The sequence below is a fragment of the Dasypus novemcinctus genome, chromosome 29 (assembly GCF_030445035.2).
Source record: "Dasypus novemcinctus isolate mDasNov1 chromosome 29, mDasNov1.1.hap2, whole genome shotgun sequence".
NCBI lineage: Eukaryota > Metazoa > Chordata > Mammalia > Cingulata > Dasypodidae > Dasypus > Dasypus novemcinctus.
Window position 1 is genome coordinate 5,224,888 of NC_080701.1, and position 20,325 is coordinate 5,245,212.

The window sequence follows — 20,325 nt, forward strand, 5'->3', positions numbered from 1 at the left end:
GTAGGAAAGGTAGCAGAATGGCCAGCCGATGAGAAAATAATGCCTTGTACAACTGTTCTCCAAGCTGCATTTCAATTTCATATCAAACCTTTATTACCTCTTCTGATTCTAAGGCTTTGGGCACGGTGGAAGGAAGCAGGGTGCCTCTTTCTCCCTCTCCCTGCACGTGACGAGGTTGGGATGGTTCGTCCATTTGGCTGTACAAACATTCCCTAGAATAAGAACAGATCCAGGATAACAGAGGTGGATATTTGCATCATTGCTTAACTCTACACCAGGTAGGAAACTAATATTCATGCGGCATGATTTTTTTTTATTACTGATCGTGTCTGAAGTCTTAAACTTCGAACCATTTATCATGTGTGTAACCTCCCTTGTTTGTTTCTGATAAATCAGCAAGCAGGTCCACTGCCACCTCCTGGAAAATCTCTGCCCGCTCTTCCGAGGTTCTCCTCAATGGCAGTGGCCGAAGTGTTAGCGGAAGACTCTGCGTTCTGGGCTTCGAGGTTCTCGGCTTACGTCGCGTAAAAGAATGGAAGGACACGCCGTGGGCTGGGCAAGTGAGTGAAGAGTTTATTAAGAAGCAGGAAAATGAGGGAAGCCCGCTGTCCGAGCCACGGGCCTCAGGCGTGCTGCGCCGTAAGGTGGGCGCATGGTCCCGGGTCAGGTCTTCTTTAAGGCTTTCCCCGCCCCTTCCTGGTGTTGGGGGAGGGGCCCCGGCTGTGCGCTGTTCTGATTGGCTGCCCCACCTGTCAGTTCTCAGGGCCAGGGGTGAGGGTTGCTGGGGGATTACGCTCGTGGCCAGGTCTCCCAGGGTCCCTCAGGAGGTTGCCGCGTGGGGTCCTGGGCGTGCTGTGCGTCCGCCATGTTGCCTGATGGCCTCGGCTGCCTCCCACCTTTCCCGGCGCTAACCTGCCTCAGGGAGCTCACACCCGCATTCTTAGGGGGGCGCTGAGGCTGGTGGTCCTTCTTCTGCAGCTACTTCCTGCTGGTTAGGGGGTGCAGGCACCGCCTGACCAGGTGCAACACCCTCTGGTTATTCTTTTGCAGTTGAGGGGAGATGGATCCGGCACCCTCGTTGGGAATGGATGAAATCCCCACATAACTAATAAGGCCTTGGTTCTGTAAGAAATAAACTTAATTAGAATTTAAGGTACATGGTCCCACTAGAAGGATAAAGAAGATGGTGGTAGGTGGGCCAAAAAGGGGACCAGCCATGACACACTGGACCACGAGAGTGAGCAAGGCCAGGTGCCTTCAGAGGCCGCCTCCCCCCAGAGGTGACGGGAAGCAGCCTTCTTCCTTGGGTCCTTTTATGCTGTTGGTTAACTCTAGGGAGAGACTGTGGTAGGCCTGCTGGGGTGGGTATAACCGCCAACCTCAGTTCCCAGAGCAGTGGTTATGCCTAGGGCAGCCAGGAGAGGTGTGAAGAGAGGCACTGCCCTAGACATAAACTCACAAGGACAGTACAGGCAACAAGACAAGCACATGGCAACCAAAATAAAGACAGTCCTTAAGAGAGCCTTTAGGTTGTCTCATAGGCACTTGCATTAATTACTGAGAAAATGAATTAAGACTTTTATCATGTTCAATATCCCTATGCATATGATCTAGAATAGAAAAGATATAATATCAGGGATATAAGTATAGTACTTAATACTAATCAATGCACAATTTCCTCTTAAGCTGCAATTAATAGATCTAAGTTCCAGGATTGCATTACTATATATGTTATCTCTCCATGGGAGAAGGCCATAGTGTCAATTGTGTTGGTTTAAGTTCTACTCATAGTACTCTGGTGATCATTGCTCCACATGGTATGCCCTTCACACAGCTGGCATGCTGCAGCACCACTGACCCTAGAGAGAAGCTAAGAAATTAGGCTCCAGTGTTTCACTGCCCTGGTGTGTAAAGCCCTTCAGCAGTATGAAACAGAGCCAGTCTGGAGGCACTGTCTGTTGTACATCTGGCCATATTGAGCCATCACTGGCTACTGCAGGAGTCTGAAACTGCAGTGTACTCTCCATTCGCTTCAGGAGCATGCTCAGAGATGTAGTAGATATCTCTATTGTTTTATGGGTCAGTAACCAACCTAGCCAAAAACTCAAATGGAGAGGCACCATGCAGTGTACTGAAGGCCTGATTTGAATGCACAAGAGAGTTTGGCAATACTGAGTCTATCTCTTTTGATTTTTATATACTTTCTAAACACTTTCAATGCAGTTTATAACATATCAATTGAACTTTATTTTAGTACTTTGCTTTTTACTTCTTTATCTTTATGATGATGACATTAACAGTTATTTTACTTTTAGCAGTACAGGAAAAACTACCTTCTCAATTATGTTATGAAAATCCAAGATTCCCAATGGAATCAAGATTATCTTTCCTTACCACCACTTTAATATGCAGATCGAGGTGGCCTCTGACTGGTTTCCCTGTTATGAAGTTACTTTTTGTTATTAACATCAATTTAGGTTTCTAATTAATAATGGCTTCTTGGGATTAGCCATTTAAATGAGTCAGTTTAAAAGATGCTTTCATAAACTCCTTATGACTAACCATAGCCATGTAGACTAGTTACGTTACCTTTAAATAGGTATATTAAATTACATTAGTGACCAATGAAATTTACCTTTACCTTAATTTTATTCTAAATGAACTTACAATTTTCATCATGTGAAGATTTAATTCATATAATGCTAATTTGTTTAATTGGAACTCTATAAATCTAGGGAGATAACACCCAAGTCAAGTAAAATTGAAACAATTATAGTTTATCCCAGGAATGTTCTTTTTCTTTCTTTACAGGAGGCTAAAACCTCTTTTCTTTAATAAAATTCTAAAACTGTGAATAATCTTAAAGCATACCGACTGCTAGGTTCTGGGATTTATTATAATTGTTTAATTTGTTTTAAAAGACCTTCACTTACTAAAATTTGGTAATGGGATTATTAGCCCTCCTTATTTTAAGGCTGTTCCAAAGGTTTAAATCATGGAATTACAGGGCAAGCTTATTCTTAAAATCCTCAGCCTAGAAGACAGAGTTTTAATCTGTCACACCTAGCTCCTCCCTCATAGCTCTTACGAAGAGAAAGTCCTGGGGACTGGGGAGGTCAAAGAGCTTAGGAAAAACCTGTTCCCTTTCCTAATAGTTTCTATATTCAGATTTCCACATGACCTTTCCATCCTGCTTAACCTAATTTGAGATCTAGGAATATTCCCCCACATATAAATCACATATTTAATTTTTAAAAATTTGAATAGAGCTCTTAAGAATTTTCATTTGTTAATTTGATATTACCATCCCAATTATGAAAAAAATAGCAAATAGGCACAAATAGAGAGTTAAGACACAAAAACACTAAAGTTTCTTATAACTCTCATTCTCTTACAAAATAAATTTAATTGTAAACATTTAAAAGGTCTCTTTCAAGGCTATTTCCAATTCATCTGCTCTGTGACCATACAGTTTTGCAGAAGAATTCCATTCTTTTAATTATTGGCTTATAACCAAATTGTTCCCAATGCTTTAAAATACCATTTACAACATTTTCCTTTACTTCAAAGTTTTGCTTATTTCCCATTTTGACTTTGACAGACCTTGGATGAGCAAGACTAATTCCAGTCTATTCTCACTGAGGTCACTGAAGCCTCAGGGCAACTGGTTTTTCTCATGACCTGCTGCTTTTGGGAACCTCACACTGGAGATGGGAGGTGCCACTCCCAGCCCATGGAGATAGGACTCCAGTGGCTGCTGAACTGGTAGAGTGGACGTCCAACCCTGAGGGTCGAGAGTTCCACCAGGGAGCAATCTAGCCCACACCTGGAATCACGAGAGAAGGCAGGGTCACTAATACCAGTGGAAGGACAGGAGACGGGGGTGTCTCAAGTTTGCCTTCCCCTGGCCATGGTGGGCAGAAGTTGTCATGAAATAACCATAAGCAAAGGCAAACTCAGCTTAGAATGATCACAATAGCTGAAGTCTAAGGGCTAGGTGAAGCCAGTTACAAAATAACCATAATCAAAGGTAGGTTTAGTTTATAATTACCATTACTATAGCAAGCACACATAAGGGCAAGGTTAGACCTGAAGTAACAATAAACAAAGGGTAAATTAGTCTAAGATCACCATCACAGTGGTAGGTTCCAGGCTAAATCCACCCAGTTAAGCAATTTCAGATATTATCCTTCTGCTGTTCTAGACTATAAAGGAATCTATATAATTAACTATTAGTTACAGTTTCTAGTAAGTTTTCATTTTAAAAACAAATTTGGCACTTTTGCTTATTAACTAAGCAATTAAAAATATTTTATTAGTAACAATGTTGCTAACTTTTTCTGCTCTTCCAGCAGTTGAACTAATTCCATGTGATTTATTTTATACATCAAATTCAATTGCAAGATAGTATTGACACTTAAAGACTCAATTTTAGGTTACCTTTCACCATTATCTAGTTTCTAACAGGCAAACCCCAAATGTGATTTACATGTTCCCAGGCACAAGCAGACCAAAGTTAAAGCAAGCACAGATTAGAACAGAAGAGAGAATTTTACATGTACTTAGCTTAGGGAAAGACCTGCCTTTAGAATCACCTTAACACAGAGCTCCCAGTGTCTGCCCACAGCAGAAACCTCATGCAGGACCCTCCAGCTTCGTTCCTCCAGGAAAATCCTGGGGCAGCTGCTAAGTACAGTGTGGCAGTTTGATGTTATTTATGAATTCCAAAAAGAGATACAGTTTGTAGACTGGGCATGATACCCTTTGATTGTATTAAATTCAAAGGTTTATGTTTCTTTATGTTAAGATCAGGGCTTTGATTAGATCACATCATTAGAACATGCAGGGTTGAGTCCCTGCCCCCTCGGTGGGCTATAAAAATGGACACTCAGTCAAGGAGAACACAGGAAAACACAGAGGAAGAGAGAAGCTTCACGGACATGGCAGAGGCTCCTGGAGGAGAACTGAGCCATTCTCCTCATAGTTTGCCGCTGAAGAGTCCAGAGCCCTAAGCAGCAGAGCAGGCCCAGAAAGAAACGAGCCCTCCAGCCTAGAGCTGAACTCAGAAGAAGCTGGGCCCACGGAACCCTAAAGGAAAGAGGGAGGTGGACCCTTGTAGACGTCGCCCGCCATCTTGCTTCAACACAGGGCAACAGATTTAGGTGAGGAGCTAATCTGGAGTTGGACTCTTTAGGGCCTTGTTACTGTAAGCTTTTACCCCAAATAAATACCCTGTATAAAAGCCGACAGAGTCCTGGTACTTTGCGTCAGCACCCCTCGGCTCATATATACGGCACCGAGGGGTCCAGAGAAGCCCTGCCCCCTGCGAGACATGACTTGGGGCTGCTTCGGGGCTTCATCCCATTAGTTACCTCCCAGCAAGGGGTAGAGCCCCGTGAGGCATTTTCACTGGAAGGACTGGAGTGTTGCAAGGGCGTAGACAGGGAGCTAGGAATAGCGAGGAACCTTTAAAAAAAATCGTAACTGATGGCACAAGAGGAGGCTCCTTACTCTACAGGGGAGAGGTTTACTGATGGCCTAGATGGTGACGTGCCATTCACTCCCCTCGTTAGGCGCAACCGAGGTTGGGAGAGGTCTGCGGTGCAGCCAGGACCAAGGAATGAGCTCCCAGGCTAATCAAGAAATTAACTATCTTACCTGCCTCGCCGAGGGTCACCTGAGGCCTCCTGGTTGACGGTTCACGTGGCTCCAGGCCCCTTCCGCCCTCCCCTGGGCCAGGCCCCAGCAGTCCACGTGGTGAGGCAGCGTGGGGCCGGGCTCCTGCTGACGTGGAGCCCGGATTCGGGGACCCCTGAGGCGATGGTGTCTTTACCAGCGGCATTAGAGGGGAGCCTGCTTGCGGGTCCTGTGCCTGACCCTCTGCACTTGCCTCTCCTCGGCAGCTCAGTCCCGATTGCTGAAAACCGCAAAGGCTGTTTCTAAAAGGGAGTTATGGGAGTTTGGGGCCCAGGGGAAGTTTCCACAGCTTTCTGTGGACACCTGAGGCAGGCTGGAGCTCCTAGGAGGACCTGTCCTTCTCTAGAGTCAGGAGCTACTAGGGGGTGCTTCCATTTCCTCGGCGAGCTTTCTTTGACATGAGGCTAGGTATGTAGGTTCTGCCCCGAGTAACTTCCCTGAGCTTACCTAAAATTGACCGCTTTGGTGGTGCGTTTCCTCATCTGTCCAGGAGACACAGCCACGGGGTCTCTGGCCCTCAGGTCTGTCTGTCCCCTCCTTCCCTCTTACACAGGTTTAACTGGAATTCAGGGTCCATGCAGAGGCCACTCTCAGCTGCACTGCAGCCACGTGGTGTGGCAGATTGGTCTCTTTCTTTTTAGAGTTTCAGGAGGCAGGGTGCCCCAATTAGAAGCCCCAGTTAGAAGCCTCTTCTATTTGGTACCCCAAATAGAAGAGGAGGGTAAACACGTCTGTCGGTCTGGGTGGTGACCCACACTAGGCCTGGTTGAGCGGATCGCTCACTGAGCCAGCGCCCTGGAGGTTGGGAGCCCTGCTCGCTGCCCCCCACATTCTGGGGATTACAGCCTTATGCCTCTGGGTGTCCCCAGAGCCTTAGAGGTCATCAGAAATGTCTGAATCCGGTTCCCAGACCTCAGCTCCCAAACCGGGCTTCCCCGCCAGGAAAGGGCCTGGCTGGGGACCGTGCTTTGGCCCTACTTCGCAGAGCTCTTGGGAGACAGCCGTGAGCGAGCTCACCTCATGGCCACTCCCAGGGACCGAGCTCCACAGTTAAACCGATATCAAGAGGCACGTTAAAAAGCAGAGGCTGGTCTGTGCCTTACAGGCAAACAGCCTCAGGAGCCCCGGAGGTAATCTCAGGGCCTTGCTAATAAAAGAGGACAAAGACAGGCTTGAACCAAAACCTCGGCTGTCCTCAGTGGGGTTGGTGCACGCCATCGCCTCCCTGCCTCCTGGCTGGCTCGCCAAATAACGTTCACGGAAGACGCTGGGTTCTGGGCTCCTAGGTTCTTGGCTCCTAGGTTCTTGGCTATGTCACATAAAAGAATCTAAGGACATGCCATAGGGTGGACAAGTGAAGGAAGAGTTTATTAAGAAATAAGATAATGAGAGAAGTACACGGTCTGAGGCACGCACCGCAGGTGCGCTGCGGAGTGAGGTGTGTGTGTGGGGCCCCAGGTCAGGGCTGTCTAAAGCCTTCCCTCCTCCCGCTTCGTAATGCTGGGTGGGGCCCCAGCTGATGGCTCTCCTGGTTGGCTGCCCCACCTGTCAGTTCTCAGGCCAATGGTGAGGCCCTTTGTTTGAAGGTATCTGGGGATCCCCCTTGACCCTGAACAGGATTATTCTCATGGCCAGCATCTCGTGGGATCCTTCGGGAGTTTTCTGGGCAGGGTCTCACGGCCACGTGGTCTGCTGGACCTCAGCCGCCTTCCCCCTTTCACTATACTAACCTCCTCAAAGTTGGGTTTGTCATTCATCCCTTGTGCATGGTCAATCTGTTCAGAGCTGTCTTCCATACCATGTAGGTGTCTGGGGAAATAAATCTTGCAACAAATTACTATGTCTTCAGAGGCTGTGAGACAGCAGGAGAGAAGGTAGGAAATAAAATAGAGAACCTTAAGATTTCTTCAAACCAAATGTTTCCTGTAGGGCGCAAAATGTCGGCACATCATAAAACTAGGGACGTATAAACAACTGTACTCGGGTGCAGTTTGTAGTAATGGAAAGCGTATTTTACTTTGATCAAATAAATAATGCTGGAATATCCACCATAAGCATTGCAACCTCTGACACACTTCACTCTTCCAAATATTAGCCAATTCCTAGTCCTTCTCTCAGCATTGTAGTTGTTTCCACCTAAGCTATTCCCTAGTTTTCAACATGACCACATAATGGATCTGCAGCTGAAATTCGGCTCACAGAACCAGACTTCGAACTAAGCTTTCATTTTCTAAATGCAAACATGTATTTAAGAAATAAATTAACTGCTTTTAACGATTTCTTTTGGTATGAAAATCGAAATAGCTATTGTGTAAATATTTTGATAATGATAAAGGCTAAAAGATATCCTTGGCCTGTGACTCTGTTGTAGAAAGTTAGACTTTTGGACACACATGTTCCAGTTCTTAACTAGTTGGATTAATCTAGAATTAACGCCTTTGACTACAGCAATTAAAAGTGTATGTGGGGAAGTGGATGTGGCTCAACTGATAGAGCATCCACCTACCACACAGGAGGTCCAGGGTTCAAACCCAGGGCTTCCTGACCCGTGTGCAGCTGGCCCACGCACAGTGCTGATGTGCGCAAGGAGTGCCGTGCCACGCAGGGGTGTCCCCCATGTAGGGGAGCCCCATGTGCAAGGAGTGTGCCCCCTAAGGAGAGCTGCCCAGGAGTGGCACTGCACACACACACAGAGCTGACGCAGCAAGATGATGCAACAAAAAGAGACACAGATTCCCGGTGCTCCTGACAATAAAAGCAGACAGAAGAACATGCAGCAAATGGACACAGAGAGCAGAGAACTGGGGGGGTGGAGAAGGGGAGAGAAATAAATAAAAAATTTTTTAACAATAATAAAAGTATATATGGTTTTTTTTCAATACCTACATAAATGATCACAGATGAGCTTTAAAGTTTGCTGCTGGGAAAAAACAACATGACTTTGGATTTGAATCTTGAGTCGCTGTGCCTGAGTCGTTGAACTGTATACTGAATAAAAAGAACACCGAGTCCACTTTTTATTTTTTACAAAACCTTGCTCATTTAATAGAAATGGTTATATGAAGTCGTTTACACTGATGCTTTCTTAGTATAAAAATCAGGAACGAGTGCAGGGAAGTGACCGCAGGTTTTCTGCTGGAAAGGCCAGCGCTGGCAGGGGGCGCCCTGTGCCGTGGACACCGGGTCTCACCGACAGAGGCTGGGACGGGCGCTCAGCATCAGCCTCGGGCGAAGCGCGCACAGCAAGAGCCCAAAGCCGACGGCCTCGGCCAGCAGGCTTCCCCCGCTCTCATGGCCCCCACGTCCGTCTCAGGACAGCTCGACGGTGGTGGCCACCGCCGTCTGTCCCTGCAGGTTCTGGGCAGTGCAGATGTAGACGCCGGCGTCGAGGGTCTCAAAGTCTTCCACCGTCAGGGTGCTCTGGGAGAGCCTCATGGTGTGCCCGAGCCCCCTACGGATCAGCCTCCAGGAGTCCTGGGTGGCCACGGGCCTCGCGTCCTGCTCAACGACACGCACACGGCGCGCACCTGAAGCCGCCGCCCGGCCCCTGCCGCAGTGCCCGCTCCCCCCGTGCGGCCGGGCATTGCGCAGAGCAAACAGGTCCAGGACTTGGAGCTGTCCTGGGTGGTGCTGCAGGGACAGATGCTGGACAGTGTGTGTCCTGCCATGGCCCACTGGGTGGACTGGGGGAGAGTGTAACTACAATGTAAACCACTGTCTATGGGGTGCAGTGGTGCTCTAGAATGTATTCACCAGGTGCAGTGGATGTGCCATGATGATTCACCAGGTGCAGTGGATGTGCCATGATGATGGAAGAGGTTGTTGATGTGGGAGGAGGGGGATGGAGGTATACGGGACCTCTTATATTTTTTTAATGTAACATTTAAAAAAAAGAGAGAGAAAAAAAAGAAAAAGAAATAGATATAGCCAACACCGGCCTCCCTGAGTCACCTCAGCTGGCATGGGCATCACCCAGGGGCCTGGACCCCGGGCGCCCATTCCAGGCTGCACATCCCCAGCAGTGCCTCGGATTCCCCCTGCTCTTTGGCTCTTTCTGCCCTTTTCTTCTGGGAGAGCCTACCGAGTAGCAAATCTATTTTTTTTTTTTTTGGAAACTCCAAGGAAGTGGAACTGGCACAAGGCCTCACAAGTCTCCACCACTCCTCTCCTCCCGCGCCCACTCAGCCCCTCGCTCAATGGTGCCAGTCTCAGAAGCTTCAAGGAAAAAGGAAGCCCCAGACTGTGGCTGAGGAAATGGGCCCGAGCTCCTGAGGGTCCACGTTTGGGGGAGGGAGACGTGTGATGGGTCAGATGTGCTCCGGCCTGAGTGGGGGACCCTCGTGCCGAGGGCGTGAGACGGCCCTCGGGCGAGAAACGCGGGGGCCCTTCCGAGGTGCCTCGGCCAGCCGGGGGGAGAAGAACGTGTGTTTCCTGGATTAGTCTGGTGTAACTAATACGTTGACTATTGCTAAAGGAATGCCCTTTGTGCTTGTGAAACACCACTTAGCAATGGAAAAAAGAACCCTCTGTTGAAAATCATGTCTTCTAATCGTGGCAGTGCCGTCTGAAACAAGCACCAGGAGGCTAGAAGATTCTGCTCTCCAAGGGCAGGTGTTTCCCACTAGCCACAGCCCCGAAGCAGAACGCGCTGGCTACCGAGTGCGTCTTGGGAGCCCAAACCTCTTTGGGCAACAAAGGTATTTTTCCACGTTGGTGGCACAGCTATTTATTTGAGCAAGGGCAGCCTGCCTGGAGGCTAATAAGTATGCTGCAGCCGCTTCTACAGGGAAGTCTGTTTTGAAACAAGCTCTGGCCTCACAGCACCTCTGCCAGGGCAGCTTGTATGGGGGAGAAACGCCAGAGGAGACCGGGAGTTGGAAGAGCCTCTAAGAGACGATGGGGTGGCAATGAAATTTGAGGTTGGGGTGTCGAGGGAATTCCCCTCCTCTCTTTTGTGCCCCTGCCCCTTTATAACGAAGGATTATAAGGAAAAAAAAAACACATATGAAGAGAGGACCCTGAAGGAGCCCAGTCTCTCGTTTTTCGTATCCTTTTGAACCATCCAGTGGAAATATACCAAAACATCTTGGAAGAAAATAAGCAGCCTTGGCCCCTGCCCTGGCCCCACAGACTTCTTGCATATTTTAAAACTACAGCCTGTCTCCCTGGAGGGGATAAAAGCTAATAGAAGGACAGCCCTGCGGATCACGCACCGGGCTGGGGCGGGGCGGGCACTCACCTTCTGGCCTGGATAGAGCCACCGGAACTCCACCTCCACCTGCGGCTCCCCCAGGACCATGCAGAGGACGCTGATGTCGTCCCCCCGCTTCGCCTTGTTGGAGGACGCGGAGATGGTGGCCGACGGAGGGCTGCTGGGAACTGGAAGCAAGCAGGAGAGCGCGCTGGCACCCGCGCCCTGGGTGGGTGCCGCGTGTTGGCCCGTCTCCCAGCTCCCGCGGGTGCTGCGCGGCCAGCTGGCCAGCCGGGGAGCTTTGGAAGCCCCCTCACTCTTGTTCTGGAGGTCTCCGTGGGGTCATCGCCCAGAGCCCCCCGGCTCCAGCCACTACCCTTCCACAGGGGGAGGAAGCTCAAAGCTCTGCCCGGCTCCACGTGAAGGAAGCAGAAAGCGGAGAAGGAAGAAGAGGGCAAAAAGCACGCGGCGACGGCAGCCAGGACGGAGGGCACCCGAGGGCCGGAGATGGACAGAGAGGACGTGCCAACCCCGAGAGAATGGGGGAGGCCTGAGTGATCTCATGAGAAAGGGGTCGGCAGGAAGGCACAGGTGGGCATGTCTGCAGGGCGTTATGGCAACACGTTTCTCCATCGCGGCCCGTTCACCCAACGAGCGATTTCCACGGCGGCTCTGAGCAGGCCACGCGCGAGGAGCTGGGGCCACAGCAGTAGCGAGACCGGTGGTCTCTGAGCCCTGGAGCGCTGTCTGGCGGGGGCGGCCGGCAGCAGGCAACGGCGTACCTGTGCGGTTCATGTGGCGCGTCAGCTGTGTTGAGGGTTGCCGAGAAGCACAGAAGGTGCTGGAAGCGTGGTAGAGTCTGAGAGCAAGGGCTTCCTTGAGGAGGGCAGGTCTGACCCGAGGTGTCAAAGGAGAGCCTGAGCGCAGGGCCGGAGGAGAGGGAAGCGCCCGCAGCCCTGCCCGGCAGGGAGCAGCGCCCAGGCAGGGGCTGGCTGGGCGGACGGCGTGTAGGGGTCAGCTGGGCGCGGGCAGGGGGCGTCCCCCCAGGCACGTGGGGGAGTTGGCTGGCGTTCCAGGGGGAACTGTGGAAGCTGCTGGCTTGTTTTCATCGGAATTAAAACCCATGGCCCACTGGGTGGACTGGGGGAGAGTGTGAACTACAATGTAGACCGCTATCCACATGGTGCAGCAGCGCTCCAAAACGTATTCACCAGGTGCAATGAATGTGCCACGATGACGAAAGAGGTTGATGTGGGAGGAGTGGGGGGTATATGGGGACATCTTTTATTTTTTTAATGTAACATTGAAAAAAAAAAAGAGAAAAAAGAATTAAAAGCACACACACACAAAACACACACCAGGAGCCTCAGTGTGGAAAACAACCTGGAGAGGGAAAATAGAGGCAGTGGGAGAGCGCCAGGGAGGTGCTGGAATCAGGGCAGGGGGAGACGGTGAGAGCTGGGACTGTGTGTGTTCCGAGAATGGAGAGGAGCAGCGGGATTTGAGCGTGAGGTAAGGAACAACAGGGAGGAGGGTAGACATGTAGAGGAACTGGTAGGGTACAGATGGTAAAGGGAGCTGGGGAGACATCTGGGACTGCCGGGGAGTGAGGCTAAGGAGTGAGGAAATCAGGGCCTGGGGTCCCCCCGTCCTTCAAAGCCAGGAGGAGACAAAGCGCTGACAAAGCAGAATGAGAAACGGGGAGAAGCACGAGAATGCAGAGCCGAGGGAGTGGAAGTTTCAGGCGGCAGAGGTAGACTCTAGTAGGACAAAAATTGTCTGCTGGTTTGAATGACACGGTCGTTCTGGAGGAGGGCAGGGGAGAAAGCGCAGGGCGTGGGCCGAGGAGTGTGGAGGCAGGCTGTGGAGACGGAACAGAGAGCTCGTTCGGGGGGCTGGTGGTGGCCCCGCGGAGGGCCGGAGGGGCTGAGTGTGGGGTGTTTGGTAGAACATGGGGCGCCGTGGCCTGCTGCCTGGGCTCGGGGCAGAGGCGGAGCTGGGAGAGCACGGGGACCCCCTCTCCTGTGGCAGGAGGAAGACCCCGCACGCAACCCTGCCCTGCTCACAGCCTCCCCTCTCCCCCAGCTGCACCCCGGGTCGGGGCTGGGAAGGCTGACCACTCGCGCCCCCACCCGCGCCGCTGGACTGGCCAGGGCAGCCCGCGCTGGCTGGGGGAGCAGGGCCGGACTTCGGTGGGAGCCCTGAAATGAACAGTCTCAGCAACCAGGACGAGGCCGTCCTCAGGACACAAAGCGGCTGCTGGCTGTGGAGCTGGACGCAGCGGCCATCCAACGTGACCCTTAGGAAAGGGAGCTCACCCAGCAGAACTGACGGGAGTTATCAAGGACAAAACACTCCTACAAGAACCCACCGCGGGGAGCGGACTTGGCCCAACGGATAGGGTGTCCGCCTACCACATGGGAGGTCCAGGGTTCAAACCCCGGGCCTCCTGACCCATGTGATGAGCTGGTCCACATGCAGTGCTGATGCGCGCAAGGAGTGCCGTGCCACGCAGGGGTGTCCCCCGCGTAGGGGAGCCCCACGCGCAAGGAGTGCGCCCTGTAGGGAGAGCCACCCCGTGAAAAAAGTGCAGCCTGCCCAGGAGTGGTGCCGCACACACGGAGAGCTGACACAGCAAGACGATGCAATAAAAAGAGATTCCTGGTGCCGCTGACAAGAATAGAAGCAGACACAGAAGAGCACACAGCAAATGGACACAGAGAACAGACAATGGGGGGGGGGGGAAGGGGAGAAAAATAAAATAAAAATAAATCTTTAAAAAAAAAAAAAGAACCCACTGAGCCGAAACCCCTCACTTTAGGATAGTTTTTAAAAATAGCTGTTTTGAATGGAGAGATTTGAGCACATTTCAATTGTCAAGAAAGAGGGGATGAGGCCGCTGCGGAAGCGAATGAGGTCGGTGGAGATTTGGGAGCTCTGAGGAGGCTCGTAATACTCAGGGTGGAAAGTGGACAGTGGGAAGAAGGCAGCGGGCCTGCGGGCTGGCGAGCAGGCAGGCAGGCGCCCCGTGCACCGGCCTGGAGGCTTCCAGCAGCCCCAGCTCCTGGACACAGCCGTGGAAGAGGGGTGGGACCACACTCACCTGGGAGGGTGTTTCCCTGGGAAGGTGGAAGGAAAAGCACAGAGGGGCGAGGAGCTCAGGGTGTCACAGAGAGAAGTGAGGCGCTGAGTCCTCCAAGCTGCGTGGAGGCGAGGACGGGCGCAGAAGGAGCCGCTCAGCCACCCGGGAGGTACGAGCCTGCGGTTGGGTCTGGGGCCCTGAGTCGGTGACCCCCATCCCAGGGCCACTGTCGTTCCCGTTGAAGTTGTGACCGTGGCAGGCGGAGGGAGATGGCGCGATGGTCAAGGAACCAGCCAATGCATCCGGCAGAGGACAGTGAGCCTGAGGGACAGGCTCATCAGTGACGAGGGGCAGTGGCAGGAGAGGTGACGGGACATCCACCGGCCACGCAGCAGAGCCCTCGAAGACGAGGGAACGAAGGCCGGGAAGTGGGATCAGCCCTGAGACGGGGAAAGGATGGTGCCTCTAGGACAAAGAGACATTCTAAGAAGAGGTGGCGGACACAGGGGACTTGCTGATCGGTCGTCCTGAGACGGCACCGGAGGGAAAAATGGGGGGCTCTGGGGAGGAAGGGAGTAGGGGGTGTTCTCTTAGGGACACGGCAAGAAAGCAGAGCGCCCTAGAAATGGCGGCGCTGCAGGGGAGACGCTGAGGATCACGTCTGGGACTCCTGACCCCCGCCTGGACGGGGGGAGCAGCTCCTGACGCCGGTCGGCCGGGAGCAACCACGATCTCGGAGTTGGGGGGCGCTTACCCTCCGCGTAGAGCAGCTGGTACTTGATGGAGATCTGAGCCTTGCCCCCCGCCTCTGCCTTGCAGTAGACCACCCCCTGGTGGTCGGCGTGGGGGTGCAGGTACACGAAGCCCCTCTTCACGTCGTACGCCACGTCGGTTCCGTTGGCGGGGATCTCCTTGGCCGGGAACTCCCTGTGCAGGGTGACCTTGGCGGACAGGACGGTCACCCGACACGGAACCGCAGCCTCTCGGCCCGGGTTCAAGTAGACGACATCGAAGTAACTGGCAGAAGGTACAAAGAGCTCTCCTTTCTCTGCAGGGGAAGGCACACGTCGATTTATTCTGGATTAAGGACACCTTTAGGGTACTCACACCAAGGGCACAGAGAGGGAGGGGACCGGCAAAATACTCAGAACACTGAGTCCTGATCCACAGGAAAAAAATTCAATGCTTTTCATTATTTGGAAGAAGGATGTTAATTTCCATCTTCTTAAAGGAAAGAGAAAAGGTATTAGTTCAAGCCCGTTAAGAAACCAGGAAAGGAGGCTGATGTCCTTGTGTGAAAAGCATTTTTCAAGCCTCTGAACAAATCGGTGCTAACGTCCGGTGGAATCCAGCCCCATTGCTGTCTTGCTCTGACGTCCCTGGCCACTTTGGGAAGGATTTCCCAGCTCACCCGAGCTTCTCTGAGAGCTGCGCCCAGGAGAGGCTCTGGCCCCCTGTGGTCCCCAGGGCCCAGCCCTGGCATAGGCACTGCCAGGCTAGGAGGACGGGACTGGAGATCCCAAGGAGCTCTGGGATTGCAGGGAGAGAGTGGAGGAGCACGGCACGTTTTTTTCCCTAAGTAAATATTTCAGTAACTGGTAAAAGAAATCTTTGAACCTAATCACACCCCAGCGTTCATAAATTTGTTTTCCGTGGATTCCCTGCAGTGTTCCTGAAACAATTATCCTTGGCTTTCCCCATCATTAGCCTTCTTTGTGCCACAATCTATGATATTTTAGGGCAGGGACAGAATTCCTGGAGGCCACATCAAAGGTCTCCATGGGCCTAGAGGCCTTTGATAGGGGTGCCAAGTCCTGTTATCACAGAGTTCTTTCCTCCCGGCTCAAGATCAAGGGAACCCGCCATAGAGCAGCGAGTCTTCACCTTCTGCAAGGCTCTTTACAGGCTGCTCGATTTGTGCTACTTCGTGATACCCTGACTCTCAGGCATAGGCAGGGGCCGCCTTCATCAGTGTTGAGTCTAGCACCGTGTGCCCGCTTGGCCTCGGCTGTGCCACTTAATCTTTCTGTGCCATTTGTAAAGAGAATCATCAGGAGTAGATGATCTCCATGATCTCTTTTGTAATAATATTTAAGGATTTTACGATTATAAGATTTAGAGGCAATTTTATTTTAATAGTACTGGAGCTGGGATTGAACCTGGGACCTCCTATGTGGGAAGCTGGCATGCCACCACTGAGCCACATCGGCTCCCCTGAGTTGTTTCTTTCATCTGTCTTGCTTGTTGTTTGCTTTTGTATGTTTAAGGAGCCTCTGGGGATCGAACCCGGGACCTCCCATGTGGGAAGCAGATGCTTAACTGCTTGAGCCACGTCTGTTCCCTAGAAGCAACTTTTTAATTAAGGTTTTGTAGAATAAAAGCTTAATCTGAACTAGCGAGCAAAGCCAATATTTTAAGTGAAGTCTGAATTGCAGAACAAATAATCTGATCATCACTTCTTGTATTGTAATGTACACATTGAAATAAGTGACAACATCAGTTGCTTGGATAAAGAGAAGAGATATATTTGCAATGAGTAGCTTGTCTACAAAAAAAAGTGTACAAAAGATCACATATGCCTCATGCAAATATGTTTATATTCACTAGTGAGATGACAAACACATTACTTTAAGAAACTAAACACTGTGAAATTTAGACTTCAAAAACAAATTAAAGTTATTAGGCTATGAACAAAAATCCAAACTATAACAAGCTCCATATTGAATAAAGCACGAATTAATATGGTTTTACTACATATGTAAATAGGAGTCCAAGGCTTTTGCTAGGGGAAAGGGCTAATGTGTTGTTCTTTGATCTGAGTGTGGTTACATGTGTATGTTCACTTTTGATCATTTATTGAGCTGTACACTTAAGAGTTGTTTATTTTTCTTTGTGTATGTTATACTTCAATAAAAAGTTAGAGAAACCCCCACTGGGGTTCTGGAGAAAGATGAAAGATACGTGGCAGTTGCTTAATCAAAAATTGTACAAATTAACAAGTCAGCCCTTAAAAAGAAACCTCACAATATTTTCAATCAAACTCTAGGAAAAATAAAGCAAACATACTGAATAGCAGATGTTTTCCTCTGCGAGTAGCTGGGAAGCATACGGTCTGAGAGAATTCAGGGCCAACGCAGGGACCCTTCCTTCTGTTAGCCCAGCTTGGTTCTGTAAACTCATCCTTGCTTGAGAAGGCAAAGTGCTAAACCATATACTGAAAATCCAACTGGACTCACCTAAGTGCTGGGAATAAGGAAGCGATAACAATGCATTAGGTCACCTCCCTTTTTGATCCAGGTTTTTTAAACATTGAAATAAATAATTATTAGCCTTCCATTGGTTCACAAAAAGGGCCTCAGTAAATTAAAAAAGAGGCCCTGCCTCCCAAACTCAAATCGAGCCCATCATCCTAATAGGATATTCTGTTCAAGCAAAGCCCTCCGTTTAAAATCTTGGGGGAGCAGGTGTAGCTCAAGGGTCGAGCACCGCTTTGCATGTACAAGGTGATTTCCCAGGTTCAATCCCCGCTCGCTCCTAAAAAAAACAAACTTGGTCATTACTTTGGGAAGATGGGAAAGTGATAATCTCGGCAAAAAAAAAAAATCTTCACCCTACAATTTGAAATATGTTCTCAGTCCTTGTCCAGAATGGAAAGCATTTGAAGTAATTGCCTTCCACTGTGTTCACAGGGTGGCACAACGCAGAGTGCACGTGGGCAATTCTGTGCAGCACATTCCACGGCGGGGCTCAGAAGGGATGACCTGTTAGCTACTTGGACAGGACAGGAAAATACAGGGGACCTTGCTAACGCGCTGATTACTGACCAGGGCTCAGGCACGGGCACCCAGCCCACGGAGGCCTCCCCCGGGCGCCACGGAGGGGTTCTGGCTTCACCTGAAATGCCTTGGACAACCGCGCCAGGGGGTGCCTTCTGCAATCTGCCCCCGATCTCTGAACCTGTTGGGGACCTCATCCCCTACTCCGGAGCTTAGAGAGCTCTGCAGAGAGAGGTGGGGAGCAACCTGCAGCACCTGTTTCTCAACCTGCTCGGGCTGGGTAAGAATTCTCCATTCCCAGCTGCCCGTTCTTGGTTAACCTCAGTCAGGCTCGGGGAAGGGGACTGAAGCCACGAGGACCCCAACCCTTGAGAAGTCTGCACCCAGACCTCAGCCACTAGAGGCAAGGGGGCCTCCGGCCAGCCTCCTGGCGACGGGGGCTCCACCGAGGAGGTGAGAGGTGCTGGGGCCTGCAGGGCCACTCTCCAGCAGCACCAGCCAGGGGAGCGCGTTGCCGCGGCGGACGCTTCCCTGGCAGTCCTATGGGGCTGCCCCTTGAACTTGGCTTGTGCACGTGAGGACCTGTATTTTAATTTTTACTTGACTTTAACTAGAATTTGGCTTTAGCTGCCTACTGCTGGGGACAGCCATAGAGGCCAGTGCTCAGCTCAGGGTTCCCGTCCCGGGCCGGCCACTTCTTGCCGTATGACCTTGAATCTATCTCCCCTCTGAAAAGCAGAAATGCCAAGCGTCCTCATCACGCAGGGTGGCTGCGGACTCAGGTGAAATAACCGAGGCCGCGCACTGAGCCCCCCGACAGCGCGCTCCCGGCGTGGGACCGGGCGTCCAGCCCCCAGAGGCAGCCCTGGGCTCTGGCTGGTGGCCAGGGTGTGATCGTTCCCCTCTGCGTTACCTGTAAACAAGATGTAGGTGGAGCCCGTCTTGGCCTCGTCCTTCCTGCAGGTGTAGCCGTCGCAGAGCTGCCACCAGCAGCTGAACTCGCCGGTGTCAGCCGCGGTGGCGTTGACCAGGGTCAGCTGGCTGTAGCGCGCGTGGTGCCGGACGCTGCCAACGAGAGGGCAGGGACGCTGGCCAGGTCCGCCCGGGCCCTGGCCCGGCTCCGCTGTCCTCAGACACAGCCCAGGCCCGGCGGACCTGACCACCTTCTCCAAGGGGCAAAGCGATAGAAGAGGAAATAATAAATGACCACTGTGTTTTCTAAAGGGAGGGAATTCTCCTTGAGCTCAGAACTGGGCTTTCTTAAGGGAAAGCTCGGGAGCATTAGCCACGCGCCGAAATGCAACCCGAAAGGCTGGGGTTTCGCCCTCAGCGGCCGGCAACGTGCTGATGCACCTCGCAGTGTCCAGTATCTCACACTCTCTCTCATCAATCAGGGGAAGCGACTGAAAGGAAGCTTGGAATCTTAGAGGTGCGACCCCATCCTACTGAAACCGAAAGCTTCCTTTCAGGGGAGAAATGCATCAGCTGCTAAGAGGCTGAGCCCCAATCTTCCTCAGAGTCCCCGGGCGTGCCGGCTGCTCCCTGGCCACTCTGTGAACTTCCACTCTTGTTTTCTCTTTTGCATCTCTTGTATTTTTATCTCATCGCTCGTGAATATAATTGCATACCCCTTCAACTCCCTTTCGAAGTGAGGAGGGATAAACATTGATCTTACTGAACATTAGTATTAGCCAATTTAGTGACAATTAATTGCATTTCAGTGTCAGGGTTCCAGATGCACCGTCTTCGGGGCGCACGCTCCCCCGTGGCTCCTGCATCTGAGTGGGGGCCACGCAAGGCGAATGGCTTTAGTCTGAGGCCTCTCAGATATCCATTCGCTTCACTCCTCCGGGCTCCCAGGGCTTGCCCGGTGTGGACGGGTCACCTCTACCTTGCGGCGATATCGGTTTCAGCCACGACTTTAAATTTAGCCCATGGCGAGCCGTCCAGTTGGTGGGTCCTGCTCGCAGCCCTGACCTGGCACCCGGCTGGAGAGCGTTGGCCCGGGGGACCTGCCAAGAGGCGCCCCTGCACGCCCCCTCTGCCAACTGCCTCCTTCTCCCGGAGCGGAAACCGCCCCTGCGCCAGCCAGCTCCCGATGGGACCCCCTCCCAGGCCCCTCTCCTCGTGACGACACTGCCTGCCTCAGCCCCTCCACCCCCACCCAAGGCTCCTGGCTTCCTGTTATTATGATGACACCAGGTGGTGCAAACTTTGAGGGCAGGGACGGGGCCGTGTGTGTTTTATATTCCCTAAGTGACAAATCTGTGCAGAGTACATGGCAAGAGTTCCATAAAATGAGTGAACGGTGTGGGACTGGACCAGAGGTGGAGCGGGGACTTTGGAAAGCTGGCATCCAGCTCCCAACCGTGCAGATACTCGAGATAGACAGCAGGAGGGACTTCCCGAGATGCGCGGCTGGACGAGGGGGTCCTAGGGAGGTGCGGGACGCCGGCGCCTAACTCAGAAGAGGCCAGCCAGGCCCTCCACGCTGCCTGGCTCGTGGTTTGTCCCAGTGATCTCCTAATCGCATGTGATTACACACGAATAGTAGCTATTGTGAACGCGAGGCTGCAGTT

General features: G+C 51.7%; 1 protein-coding gene across 2 annotated transcripts in view; it reads right to left on the minus strand.

The window, feature by feature from the left end:
- Window positions 1-7,039: 7,039 nt before the first annotated feature.
- PDGFRL (platelet derived growth factor receptor like) overlaps window positions 7,040-20,325 on the minus strand; it is a 49,280-nt gene continuing 35,994 nt past the window's right edge. Inside the window, exons 3-6 of one of the 2 annotated variants that reach the window (XM_058289964.2) lie at window positions 18,660-18,811; window positions 14,725-15,018; window positions 10,937-11,076; window positions 7,040-9,557 (exon numbers count right to left, since the gene is read on the minus strand). In XM_058289964.2, the coding sequence (XP_058145947.1) occupies window positions 9,447-9,557; window positions 10,937-11,076; window positions 14,725-15,018; window positions 18,660-18,811 (697 nt within the window). In that variant the 3' untranslated portion in view covers window positions 7,040-9,446. The remainder of the gene's footprint in view (window positions 9,558-10,936; window positions 11,077-14,724; window positions 15,019-18,659; window positions 18,812-20,325) is intronic. The other variant, XM_058289963.2, reaches the window with a different exon arrangement.